The sequence below is a fragment of the Falco naumanni genome, chromosome Z (assembly GCF_017639655.2).
Source record: "Falco naumanni isolate bFalNau1 chromosome Z, bFalNau1.pat, whole genome shotgun sequence".
NCBI lineage: Eukaryota > Metazoa > Chordata > Aves > Falconiformes > Falconidae > Falco > Falco naumanni.
The window spans coordinates 62,236,552-62,249,459 of record NC_054080.1 but is presented as its reverse complement, the minus strand read 5'-3'; the positions used below and the strand labels follow the sequence as shown (position 1 = coordinate 62,249,459).

General features: G+C 40.8%; 1 protein-coding gene across 2 annotated transcripts in view; it reads left to right on the top strand.

The window, feature by feature from the left end:
- The window catches only part of MAST4 (microtubule associated serine/threonine kinase family member 4), a 272,663-nt gene that overhangs the window by 142,609 nt on the left and 117,146 nt on the right, over positions 1 to 12,908 (top strand). The window contains exon 1 of one of the 2 annotated variants that reach the window (XM_040580144.1): positions 125 to 225. The exons of the other annotated variant lie outside the window; for it this stretch is intronic. Within the exon in view, the coding sequence (XP_040436078.1) occupies positions 179 to 225 (47 nt within the window). The 5' untranslated portion in view covers positions 125 to 178. Of the gene's footprint in view, positions 1 to 124; positions 226 to 12,908 lie in introns of those variants that run through there. 2 annotated transcript variants of the gene reach the window in all.

The following is a 12,908-nucleotide window of genomic DNA, read 5'->3' as shown; positions in this document are numbered from 1 at the left end:
GCAGCTCTTTGTGACAGCTAGGGGTGGAAGGACCCAAACTTGCGGTCCTCCCCCCGCCCCCAAGAGATCGTTAGTCCATTCCTTTATAGTGGTTCATTTTGGCTCTCTTGTCATCGCCAGAATGCTGCCAGTGAATGTGTGTCATGGTTACAATAGAGTGTGGTAACACATAACAGCAATGAAAGCCCAGCGGGAACGGCTACAAATTCCAGGGCTGACCTTGGAGTAAGTATTGTCTGTCTTTAATATTTTAATGGTTTCTGCATGATGCTGGCTCTCGTGCAACCAGGAGCTGTTTAACATACGTTTGTGCTGACAGTCTGGGAGCACTGCAGCTCCAGGTTAAAGGAACACGTTTTAAATGCATTGCGGTTGATTTCAGCAAATGTGTGAGCCCGGAGCCGGGATATTGCAGTGCATTCGGAAAGAAAGCATTTCTGCATATTTAAAGTTACCGAATCTCAGTGCATGGAGCATCCAGTCAGCTCGTAGGGGAGGAATCTGTCAGTAGGCCATGGTGTCTTGTCTTTCTCCCCTGCTCTCCCAGCCCTCTGTTACTGTTTGTTTATCCCAGTGCTGCCTTTTAGAAGGGCCTCTTATCTCTGCTGAATAATAGAGCGTACTGCAAGAGATTAAAGCGTTACAGAAATGCTGTTCCTGAAAATCCATCAGGAATGCGACGTATTTTACATACGTAACTACACTAATGAACTGCATTGACATTCTGGAGGATTCCTGATAGTCTCTGCAGTAAGTATGTTTACCTAATTTAGCAGTATGTTTACTTGGTACGCACTTAAAACTGATTAACTCATTTGTGTGCTTTCAGCTATTTAGGGAGTAACTATATGAAAATACGTAATTTTAATGTATAGTGATAGTAAGTACAGTCTTTTATTCATAAATGCCAGCATATGTTTACCCGAGATTTGTTAGTCAAAGCCGAATAATTATTTCTGTACGTACATGCCTACAGTCTACATTGACATGTCAGGCATGTATGTATGCATGTTATAGTCACCATGAGAACTTGCTAATTTTATCTGGGTAAATAGATACGGTTACGTCAGATCCTTTAGTATTCCCTGGGACTTCCCATTCTTGCTGGAGAAAAGAAAAAACACCTGAATGCTGCAGATGCCTGCAGTAAAGTTATTTAGCTATGAAAGGTATTATCTCTGACATGTGCCATGTATTAAAGAGAGGACTATAGGTAGGTCTGCAGTGTAGCAAATAATTTATTGTAATAATCACAGGAAGGTGACAGAGCACTTTATTCCAGGGAACAAGTGTAGATGTTATATTGGGTTCCCCAGAACTACGTTTCTGAAATGTCAGAGAGAAATTCTGCATTTCAGTCTGGCATGTTATGCTGAGAGCAATGTGTTAGCTGTGAGCGGTCTAAGCTCTAGATATATTTCTGAACAAAAGTAGCATTATTAATTTCTCAGGAGTTTTGGAGGAGGGGTCTTATCAGGAACCTCATAAAAATGGTGTCCAACTCCTTTTGAGATGTGGCAATTTAAATATTTTTAAATCAGTCTTCACCAAATTATGTAATCATCATATGAGAATAAGATCACTAACTGCAAAGGATGAAAAATGATTCATATTACTGTTTTTTCAACATAGGTGCATGGTTTTGTAATATGAGGTAATTGTTTACTGCTTCCTCCTCTTTCATGGTAACCTGAAATAATGACACTTGCTTTGCCCTATTTTGACAGTATTTAATATAGATAAAATTAATTGTATTTTAAATTCAGCATTGATCATTGTTTTTGCTAAAACATTTTCTGGATATATTTATTTTTTTTTCATATATTAGACTTTCTTTCGTCATCACACTTGCTACTTTCTAAACTTGTAAAGTATCATATTTTGGTTGCAGGCACTTAATGATTCCCACAGAGTTGTTCTCTCATGATTCATCAGGGTTGAGTCAATGCAGATTTAAGTCATGTCTCCCAAATTCTTATTTTCAGTCATCTATAAAAGAACATGTCTGAGGGGGGGAAATCCAACTTATTCCTAGAAATATTCTTTGCACACTGATTCTCATGAATTTTATTTCAGTAAAGTTTAAATATTGGGACTAGAATTGCGTTGTCTTTTTGAAAAAAGTAGTACAGTCTATCTACTTTATATTCATGTCTACATTTATATTCATTACTTGCAGAAAGCTCTTTCAAAGAATATTAAGGTTCCAAAATGAAGCATTCCAAATTTAGTAAATGTAAGAATTAAGGCTGCCTGTCAGCCTTGTGCATATGCACTGTGATAATTTAATAGGTTTTTGCATGTAATCTGTAGGTCTTAAAAAAGCAAAGCTGAACATCAAGTCCTGTAGAGGAACTGGATTGACACTCCAGTGTCGTCAGTCAGTGGGAATTTTTAGATCCGTAGTACGAGCGCAACTGATACTGAATGTCCTGAGAGTCGACCCCCCAACTGAGACTGATGTGATACAGTAACGGAAATGAGGGCGAATCCAAGTAACTTCCAGCGGGCGTAGGGCTGCCGCCTGCTGTGTGTCTGCCATCCGCTAGAGGGAGCGAGATGTGCTTTGCCGCTGGATGTCACTGGGATTTGTTGGCAGCAGGGTGACTTAAGAATCTCATTCTGGGGTCTGAAGTTAGTATCTTCTTCTAATTCAGTGCCAGACCTGGTTTTTTTTTTTTTTCTCCTCTCCTTTTCACTGTTCTGGTTTTATGACATTCCTTGCCCCTAGCTGTCCCCACGCTCTCCCCCTGCCACAGCCCAGTGCCTTTTGGCCAGCTGGTGCCAGTTCTCCGTCCACCTGGATTCTCCCCTCCCTGCCTCTGATCCTGCTGGGGATTGGTGAGTGGTGGCTGTCTGCATCTCCTGCCTTTGTCTCATCCCTTGCTGTGCCCCTGTTCCCGGGGACAGCAGTGTGAGCACTGGTGGTACAGCACAGAAGCCTTTCCTGGCCCATAGTCAGTGAGCGCCGCACCGACAGACAAACGAAAGGGGGATGCACAAGCGAATGAACAGGGACAAACCGCCAGCTCTGCTGCAGCAGACCTGCAGTGGAGATTAAGAGACAACGCAGATACACTTTAGAAGTACAAAAAAAACTTTTTACAAGCCTGTGCTGTTTATATGCAAACAAAGGCCTTTCCAGTGCGTGTTGTGGCAGGCCAGTGCAGGGCAAACAGAGTGCCCCAGTGAAACAACAGAAATCTGAGTCTGTTAATCCACACCCTTGTCTGCAGGCCTGCACAGGTTGACTGATGTGAGCCTGGGTTCTGCTTAGCCGTTTTCACAGTGATGTATTGAGCAGTCGGCTCTTAGTGGAGCTTCTTAGCTCAGACATACTGTTGTGCTAGCGCAGCTAGTCTGCAGCTGAAATCAAACTAGTTTATATCCAGCTGCTGGGCTGTGTTGGCAGCGTGCGCCCCTGTGCACCTAGTTCAGGGATTATGCAGGCACAGCCGGCAGCCAGAGCTGCTGAACTTGCCCTAACGCAGCAGCCTTGTCAGAAAGCTAACAGCAGGCCCGCCTTTGACTCAGTGCAGGTCTCTGCCAAACTTCATGTCCTCTCCAAAGCATCTCAAGAAGCAAAGAATGTACAATGTCAAAAAAATGTCATCCCTAATCTGTTTTAGAAGCAGTAGTGCTATTCATGCTGAAATGTTCAGAAAAAACTGAACACCTTGATGGGATTGTTCTAAAATCTGGCATGTCATGCAGCTGAAGACAAGGGGTTAGAGTTGGAGCTAGCTGTGCTAAGCATATTGTCCATCTGTGTCTCCACTGGGATCAGGACAGAGTGCTAGTGTTGGCTGGCTGCAATGGTCTGGTATGCATCAGAGCAAATCTTTGTGAAGGTGATCTGGAAAAAGTTCCCTGTAAGCTTCTGCCTTCACTCAGTCTGCTCTGAAGGCAGAGCTCTGTTTCTTTGACAGATAACTTCAGCTAATTGCAACAAGAGGCATGCTAGTAAACATGGTGGTTGTTTTTTTTTGTTTTTTTTTTTTTTTAAAAAAAAAAGCTTTCTTGCAAGTATTATGGGCACAAGTGCATGTGACCGCATGAGTATATTTTAAAAGAACATCAGTGAAACCTGTCAGTGGCCTACTGTTCTATTGAAAGACCTTTTGAATGTAGGTGCGCTTGAGGCAGCTTCTTGAGGGCACCTTTGAAGCCAGATGCTCAAGTGTGGGTTTACTTTGGAGAGGCTGTTTATATCCATACTTGATTACCTGGATAAAAGACTTGGTATTTGTGAGGGAGCATCTCATAGTGAAGTCAATGGAAATTGATGCTACCTAGCTAGAGCGCTTTTAATTTTTACTAAGCGCACAAATTTTAGGCTCTGAAATTGGAGATCTTTATTACGATTTTCTTATTGCTGATGAAAGTTCATCATCAATTTTAGTATTCCTTTTGTTTTTAATAAATCAGGCTTTCATATCAAAAACTTTTTTAAAACCCTGAGATTTTTTTTTAAAAAAAAAATGTCCCAGTTATATATCCTGTTTCATACAGAATGCTTAACAGTTTGAAACAAGTTACCATTATTTCCCCCCTCTGGGGACTTTGTACACAAGTGGTTCCCAGAGGGAGTCTAACATAGTCAATCATATGCACCAACACCAGATTTCATACTTGTTTTTATTTGAATCAATTTCATCTGAAGTCAAAAACTGTGTGGCTACTGTCAGTCACTTCATTCAGGACGATGGTAATGTTTTGGTTCTAACCGAAACTCCTTTCATAGCTCCTACGCACATGCGACTTGCTAAACCTTCTGTTCACTAGAGATGACATTATTTTAACTTGCAGTCTCACCCCAAGGAGCCTGAGCCCAACCCCAACAAGCCCCTGCAGCCCATGCAGTCCTCTGTTCGCTTTTCATTTTTGGAGGTAAGCCAGTAAACTTCCATTGTTGATGTTTTCTTCTGCATCCAAAACCTGACAATGAAAACATATTTCAGAGGGAAAACTGAAGAAAATTAAATATGTGTTGCTTGACCAGCTGTTGTTCTGAAGCTAAGTATTTTATGGGAAAAAAGTATAAGGTAATTCATATTTTGAGGCTTAGTAAAGAGATTCAAGATGCTGATGCATAGTTCTGCATTGCTCTGACTGCTTGCTTAGGAACATATCTGCTATTGAAATTCTATAGTTTGCTTCCTGTCATCATACCTCATACTGCATTCTGCTATGTCAAAAGTTTCAGGTGAGTTCAGAAATGAGGGTGATTCATGAAAGACATGGTTATTTTTTGCATACCTGAGAGGCAGTAGTGTGCTTAGTGAGTTGAGTTTCCAAGGTGCACATATGTTTAGAAGAACATGAAGTCATGTATACTCTATTGGTAGGACTGTTTCTTCTTCAGGGCTAGGAGGGTTTTAAGACTTATTTTAGATGAGCCCTGAGCAGCCACATACAACATCCTTCTCACTCTCTTCTTCCTCCTACTCCCAAGTTCATTTGGAAGAATCACTTTTTTGATAGTTGTCAGAAAGGTAGTTATTTTTATGAGATCAGAAAATCGTTAATTGATTAAAAAATATTAGGTAACAATTGCTATTATGGTAAAATTATCATAATAAATAAAATTGAAGGAAGTTTCTGATACAGGAAAGCGGTTTTATGCCTTTTTTATTTTCTTTTAATGCAGAAAATTAAATTGCAAACCAGGGATCTCATAGGTGTGGGTTACTGAGGTTCTGCTCCACAGGGAAAAAGTAGTTTTTAACCTGAGTTACTAATGAGTTATTGATGTCTTGTGGATTAAAAAACCCACTTTCGATCAAAGGTCTCACTTGATACTGTGAGGATGAAGGATTCTTGGAGAACTACCACCTTATTAAATGACATGAGATTCATTTGTGCCTATTTGGTACCACCTTTTGAATGTAGCATGGCAGAGGAGAGAGGGGCTTGGATGTGTTGATCTGCTTCAGTATACTTTAAAGTGAAAAACTGATACTTAAGAGTCCTTCTATTAAAGCTTCATGTGGCACTGAAAAATGGAGCAGTATCTTTGTGACTTGCTGGGTGTTTCTGAAGAAATATTGTAGGGTTTTTTTATGTAAACTTGTTAGGGAAGACATGAGATGAGAATCCCTCATTTATGCATTTTTCAGTATGATTTAAGTAAACATACTTTTTTTTTTCCTCATTGAAAATGTATGTGATGTTTGTTCAATGAATTATCAGCAAAATTATATATTCTGTGGGGTTTATCTGGTTGGTAGGGAATACTTGTTAGAACTAGCATTTTCTAATTGGGTCTTTATTTTATAAATCCAGAAGAAATACCTTTCCTTTGCAGGGGTGGAAGTGCTCTTTTTCGGAATGTCAGTTCTGTGGAATCAAATAGCTCTGCACAAATTTCTTAATTTGCATAACGTGCTGCACTGCATCTCCAGATGCATGGACGTCCTGCCATGCAAACTGTGCTATGGACGCAGCCCTCAGTGTTTTTAAGGTCTTTGGAACCAGGACCCTCAAGGCTTTTGTTTCCCCTTGCCATAGCACAATGTTGAGTTTGAGCTTTCCATCCTATGATGGAGAACACTGAGAGCAGACTTTTCAGATGCTTTTCAAAGAAACAGAGCGGAAATGATTGATACTGTTCAATGTAAAGCCTCCTCCACAGATTTTGCTGAAAAATGTCGGAGTTCCTAAGGATTTTGCTTGGGTTGTTTTGTTCTGTAATGTATTTAAAGCTCTGCCAGAATGGTTGCTTTTCTCCTGGAACAGCGATTTTAGAAGTTTGATCCATTGTGGATCTTGGTGCTGTATGTAGGTATAGCTGTAGAGGACTGCTGGTGTATTGAACAGCAAATGTTTTAGTTATTAGTTACTGCTGAAGCTTGGCCTGGCTTAACAGGGAAGAACACACGTGTTGGCTTTTAGGGTCTATCGTAATTAGCACTTCCGTTAGCTCAGAGTACTCCTGTGTGTGGGAGGAGAGGAATTACTTTAGCGTGACTATTTCTGCTCATATTCAGAAGTATTAGCAAGATGAGAGCCTGATCAGAGCGAATGGATAGTATTTTCCTGTGGTAATTGCCTAGCTCTAACGTGCTGGCTCATCTCCCCCGTGGCCTTTAACTTGCGCAGCTGCTCCTTAGGCGGTTGTTTCTGTTGAAGTTCTGCTTATAGCAGTTGTCACATACTACTGTAGTATACAGTAGTAGTTTAAAGGGAACCTTTTGCCAGCTGGATGATGATGGTGTTTTCAAATTAAACAGTGCCTTCCTGTGAATAGAAGTACCTGTGGTAACAAGGGTCTGTTGGTACAGCATGAAGCTGTCCAATTTTATTGATGGTTCTCAGAGAGGTTGGGGGGCAGAGAGGTTTTTCTGTTTCAGTCAGCTAGGCACACATTTCCCATCGATTTTGTATCTGCTGTTTGGGTCATGTGAAGACATTCAACTTCTGCGGGGGTGGGGGCGGGGACTATGTACTATTTTAGAGCTAATTAATATAAGCAGCAAATTTGCAAGGAGAGAGGGTAGGTGAGGATAATGTAAACAGCTGATCACAGCTACTAAGAGACTGAAGATGCCCATGCTTCTAACATAAATTTAGAGTGTGTTTCTCTTCGCTCTGAATAATTTGGTGTCTTTTGTGATGGTAATGGGGAATTGTGTGGTAAAAGTATTGGAAGGAGACCAGAAGGAAACGTGAAGTGTGAGAAGTTGGAGTAGCTTCTACTAACAAGGATAAAGGAAGTGGAAATACAAAAGAAAAAAAAAAAGTACAACAGCATGCACTTGAGCTTGGTAAGTAGGGATGGTGATTGTCAACATAAGAAATTTTTTGCTCTACCTTTTTCTTTACTGATGCCACAGATACCAGACTGGGGGGGGGGGGGGGGCGGAAATAGTCTGTAAGACTTGAACACATAATAATGATAGCAGTTTCTGCTGCTGTCTACGTGGAACGTAGGTACCAGGGGAGAATGTTCATTTGCTACCTTTGAGTGCTCTAGTTCTTCATGAGCCATATAGGACAGGTGCAGGCTGATGTTTCCGCTCTGCTTAAGTTGTGTGTGGTATGTTGGTTTAGTTTGTGACTTTTCCCGCTTTGGGATGTTTACAGAAATGTAAAGGAATTTAATGCTTGCAGGCAAGATAGGAGAAAAGCCCTTCATACAGTGAGCTCATTTTAACTTCTGATTATCCTCATTCTCAGGCAGAATTTTTTAGTTTCTAAAAGCAAAAAAATAAAAATAAAGACTGTGGTGAACTTTCCAGAGGGCCTTGACTGAGGAGTGTGAGGATTGCATGAGTGTCAGGTGCCGTGCAGACACAAGTGTTACTGACCTTCTCAGCCTGGTGAGGGGATTGAAAGGATTAATTCCGAAACCTCAGAAAAGAGGTTGGCAAGTAAAAGGAGCCCAAGCTCATACTTTTATTTTTTTATGGGTTTAATTTTTTTGTTGTGACAGTCCTTTTTCTTTAGGAAAATCCCATTCAGTTTACAGTGTTTAAAACTGTGAGCTGGCAGGATGGTAATTGAGGATTATTAACTACACCTTTTGGTAATGTAGTCTGTTCTTTTGGAAAGCTTGTGAGGGTGCCACGTTAAACAGTGCATTTTATATGTGGTCAAGTTGTCAGCTGATTACATATGTGTTTCTAGGAGCAGCAGCTAGAAGTATGGCTGTCATGGATTAAACCTTACCCTATGGCACTAAATTGACGCCGAGGGGGAAGTTAGTGTCACCAATAGCTTGGAGCTCTTAGCCACTTTCTGGTATTCAGTATTAGGTTTTTATATCTGGAAATTGTGAAAAAATGTTGTCAGTTATATTTTCATTAAATGTAACCAGAATATATAATATGAATGAATAACAATTACAAGCCAAAGGAAGAATGATCAGATTTTTTTTTATAATTTTGTCAAAATAAAAATGACTTAATTTTACCTGAAGCTATATTTAAGTTGTTTAAATTTATTTGGCAAATTGTTGAATACAGAAATCAAAACCTAGTCAGTGTTTTCCTGTTCTTCCCCTTTCTCTGCCTGTATATTTTCCCCCTTGCCTGCCCCCCCCCCTCCCCCCATTCCTGCTTCACTGAATGGGATAAAGACAGAAAGCTTGAAATAGCTACTTTCTAATAACTGTATTGGTCTCTGTCATGAAACCCTTGGTGAAATGGATGAATCTTACAAAAGAATGAGCAGGAAAGTTTCTAGCAATTTGTTGTTGCTCTGAAAGTGAGCCTGTTTAAAGAGCTTTTAAATGTTTTCTAGCTTTGTATGATGCTGTGTGCCCACGTGAGCTTATGCACCCATCAGGAAAATACAGGGGACAGTGGGAATTCAGTTTGCTGTTCAGCTTTTGCATTATGGAAGGCAGTAGTATCATTTGTAAACTTAGCAATATTCCTGCGTTTCAGTGGGGAGCGAAGTGGTGTGGTCCGTCTTTATTTGTTCTGCCGCGTGGTGCAGGATAGCTGGGCTGGGGCACTTGGGGCAGCTGCTTATGGGAAAATTGCCTCTGTAGACTTGCACAGCTGAACTGATGGCTGAAACCTGTTACCAGTCCTGTCCTCGCCCCTGTCGCCACGACTGTGTTCCTACCCTGAATATTCACGGTGAGAGAGAACAGGACTGTCCCAGGAGGGGAGTGGGGAGGAAGCAAGGGGGCAGTTTTCAGCGTCACGGGGGGCAGCAGCAGTGCTGCTTGGGCTGGCACTCCACCAGCACGAGGGCATCTCCTTTGACAGCGCTGCGCTGGAGCTCTGAAAGCGCCTGGCTCAGACCTGAGTAACAGCTAAGGTGACAGCTGTTGTACGTACTGGTTAGTGTAAGCGTATAATTTAGATACGTCAGACAGTCAATACTGTAGAAAAGGAAGTATTAGTATTCCCTCCGTGATGGGGTGTGGCTTGTGCAGAAGTGTGACATAGTCCTCTCAAGGTAGAGCAAAATTCCTGTAGAGGAGTTAGCAACTAAATTTGGACCTTTCTGGTCTCATGGTACTTTCTTTACTTTTGTGTGATCTACTGTAGAACTGCTAGTGCTTGAATTCGTAAGGTTTTATAAAAGGCATAGGAGGAGCATACGTCAGAGGACGCCTCCTTTCCCTGTGTCTCAGTGCCACAGCTGACATACCCAGCGATGCTCAAGCAAACATTTATCTGTAAAATTTATTCCCACCTTTGCTGTCTGAGGTCGGTACAAAGTACATTGCTGTTAAGGTTGTCCTGAAAGATGAAGTTGTTTATTTGTTACCCTGGAACAGGAAGGTCATGAGAAGGGCTGATGTGGATGAGGTAAGGAATCACTTGACTCCGTTTCTTTCCAAAATTATTCATTTTTGTTTAAAACAGGGGAAACCTGCTGTTTCATCTCAGAATTATCTGATTAGCATTCATGAACGCCTACCATAAAGCGTCAGTTCCTCAAGGTGAAATAAATTAATCTTTGTCTTTCTCCTCCAAAGGTAGTTTGTCTCCTCCAAAGTTACGTCTCTGCTGTTTGAATTCCTTCTGGGAGCACTTATTTAACCATACAAAACACATTTTCCTCAGCTGTTTCCCATACTTGGCCATATTAAGACTTGTGACAGGTCAAAGGGAGAGCTGTTTGCCCTGGGACTTCAGAAAATGGAGAATGACACACAGTTTTTTGCATGAATTAAGATTTTTGAGGTATAGAACTGAATTATCAGGAGCTACTAAGGAAAAGCAGCCCCTTACTCAGCAGGTCTGATATGCGGTATACTTAAACACGCTACACCAGCTTCAGCTTTTGAATTACTTCAAAGGCTTTTAAGTTTACTGAGCCCTGTAGCATCACAGCAAGGGAGAACATACTGTTTCTGTTTTTGCCCGTGAATCATCACTATTTTATTGAGGAACAGTCAGTTACATCTGTAAAAGCCTATTAGTGTCTTAATGGGGTTGCACAGGTGTAAATGAGGGTCCAGACGGGCACTGCAGGAGCTGCACAGCCATCCTCTGAGAGTGGGTTCCCTGCAGGATCTTTACTGTTGGTTTGCCACCCAAGAGGGATACAGGGATACAAATTTCTGATCCCATGTGTTTTTTGGGGACTGGCAATAAAGAAAGTGCAGCTTTATGTGCTGCACACTGGCATGGAGTCAGGGCGGCTAAGCCTGCGTTGTTACAGTGGTGTTTTGTACAGCTTCTGGAGTAGCTGTAAAACTTAATTTGCTGATATGTAAAGATTTGGTTTTAAGTGCATTTTAAAAGCTTGTGTAGTCTTAGAAAAAGTCATGCGGAGTGAGGCAATTTGATTTGTGGCTTGTGCTGCTTGATGTTACTCAGAAGAAAGATCTCTTATATATGTATTTTTAGATCAATGAAAGCAAGAACAACAGCCCCTTCTCCCTACAGCATATTCCAACTTAGAGGTATAGATAACAGAATTTTAGTTCTGAATAGTTCTTTGCTGTAGTGCAAAAAGAAACATAGTTCTTTGCTGTAGTGCTGTGTTTTTCTTTTTTTGTTTTTCTTTGTGTAAGGTGCCATCTTAGGAAATCAAAGTTTTTCTGACAGCTGTTTTTGTGGTAGTCTGAAAAGTACAGACAGAGAGCTCATCTGAATAATTTTCAATGCCAATTTGTTGATATCCTATCCCTGAACTCTCATAAAAATCCTCCCAAAGTAGTTGTGTGCTAGTTTTATTCATCTTTTGGCCTTTTGAATTGTGTTTTGGATGTACTGTTGAATTTTTTTTTAAGTTAGTAGGTTAGGCTTTCTAAGCGTTCTGGGGAGGTAATATGAAATTAAGTTTGTGAATTCCAGTAATTGTGGCGTGGTGCTGTAGCGTGGGAACACTGGGTCTGGAGACAGTAAGGACTTTCTATTTTTTATTCAAAATACTGTTTGAAAGACTGTTTTACATCCTTGAAGGCTGCATAGTCATAGGAATGACTGAATGGAGATTTCTTGAACGGCGTTACTACTTTCTAAAGCAGAGAATGAAAGTCTTCCAGAAGTATTTTCCGCTGAGATACACCCTCATATGGACATTTTTACCATAATTTGATGTGCTGCTCCCATTACTTAGTTTTGAAGCCTAAAATGATGAAGTGTTCACTGGTAAATCTGTGAACATTTTTGCCATACAGCTCTTAAAGACAAATGACCTTTTGTAACCAAAACCTGGCAGTACTTTTGGGGCAGATTTTTATTTACCTTTGAGGCAAATTTTGGTTTCTTTTAACTGCTATAGATGATACCATAATAAAGAGCTGGTCCAAGCTTTTCATCACATTCCTTATGTCTTGTTTGAAAGATGAAAGAGTGAAATAAAAGCAGGAAATGGAGGGTGGAGCTCTGTCAATTTTTTTTTTTTCATGTTCTCAGTTTAAAAAAACCCCCACAAATCCAAAACAAGTGAAAGTTTGTAATATTTGCAAAAAATATGCCATACATAAATCAGAAGTTGGAGGAAGGGAGAGAAGACATCATGGGGCTCTGTTTGGGGCCACGTAGAGACTAGGTGAGTTGATGAGTACTGCATGTGTGGTGTTCAGAAATCACTCCAAGCCAAGGAGGTGGTTAAAATTTGCTGATCCACATGGTATATGTGAAAATAACTCTAGACAGATCTTGAAATAAACTTGAAAATGGACAGTCTGGTCTCTTCCTGTGTTGTCATACCAGTTTCACTTGCATGCAAACTACCTGCTAACAGCAATCACTAGTCACTGCGGTGACTGTACCTGTTGACCTAGAGGCTTCGCTGGTCAGACAGTGACGTATCTGTTAGTAATGACTGTAGATCTCCAGAGGCTCAGTTGTCTCAACCTACATGTAAAAGTCAGACTTCAGTAGTATGGCTTCAGAATGGCTTCATGTGATTTAATTGAAAAGCATTTAAAACACCTTGAATTCAAGGTCCGTTTGTTGTCAAAAATGTGACTACTGTCTGTAGTCTGTTGC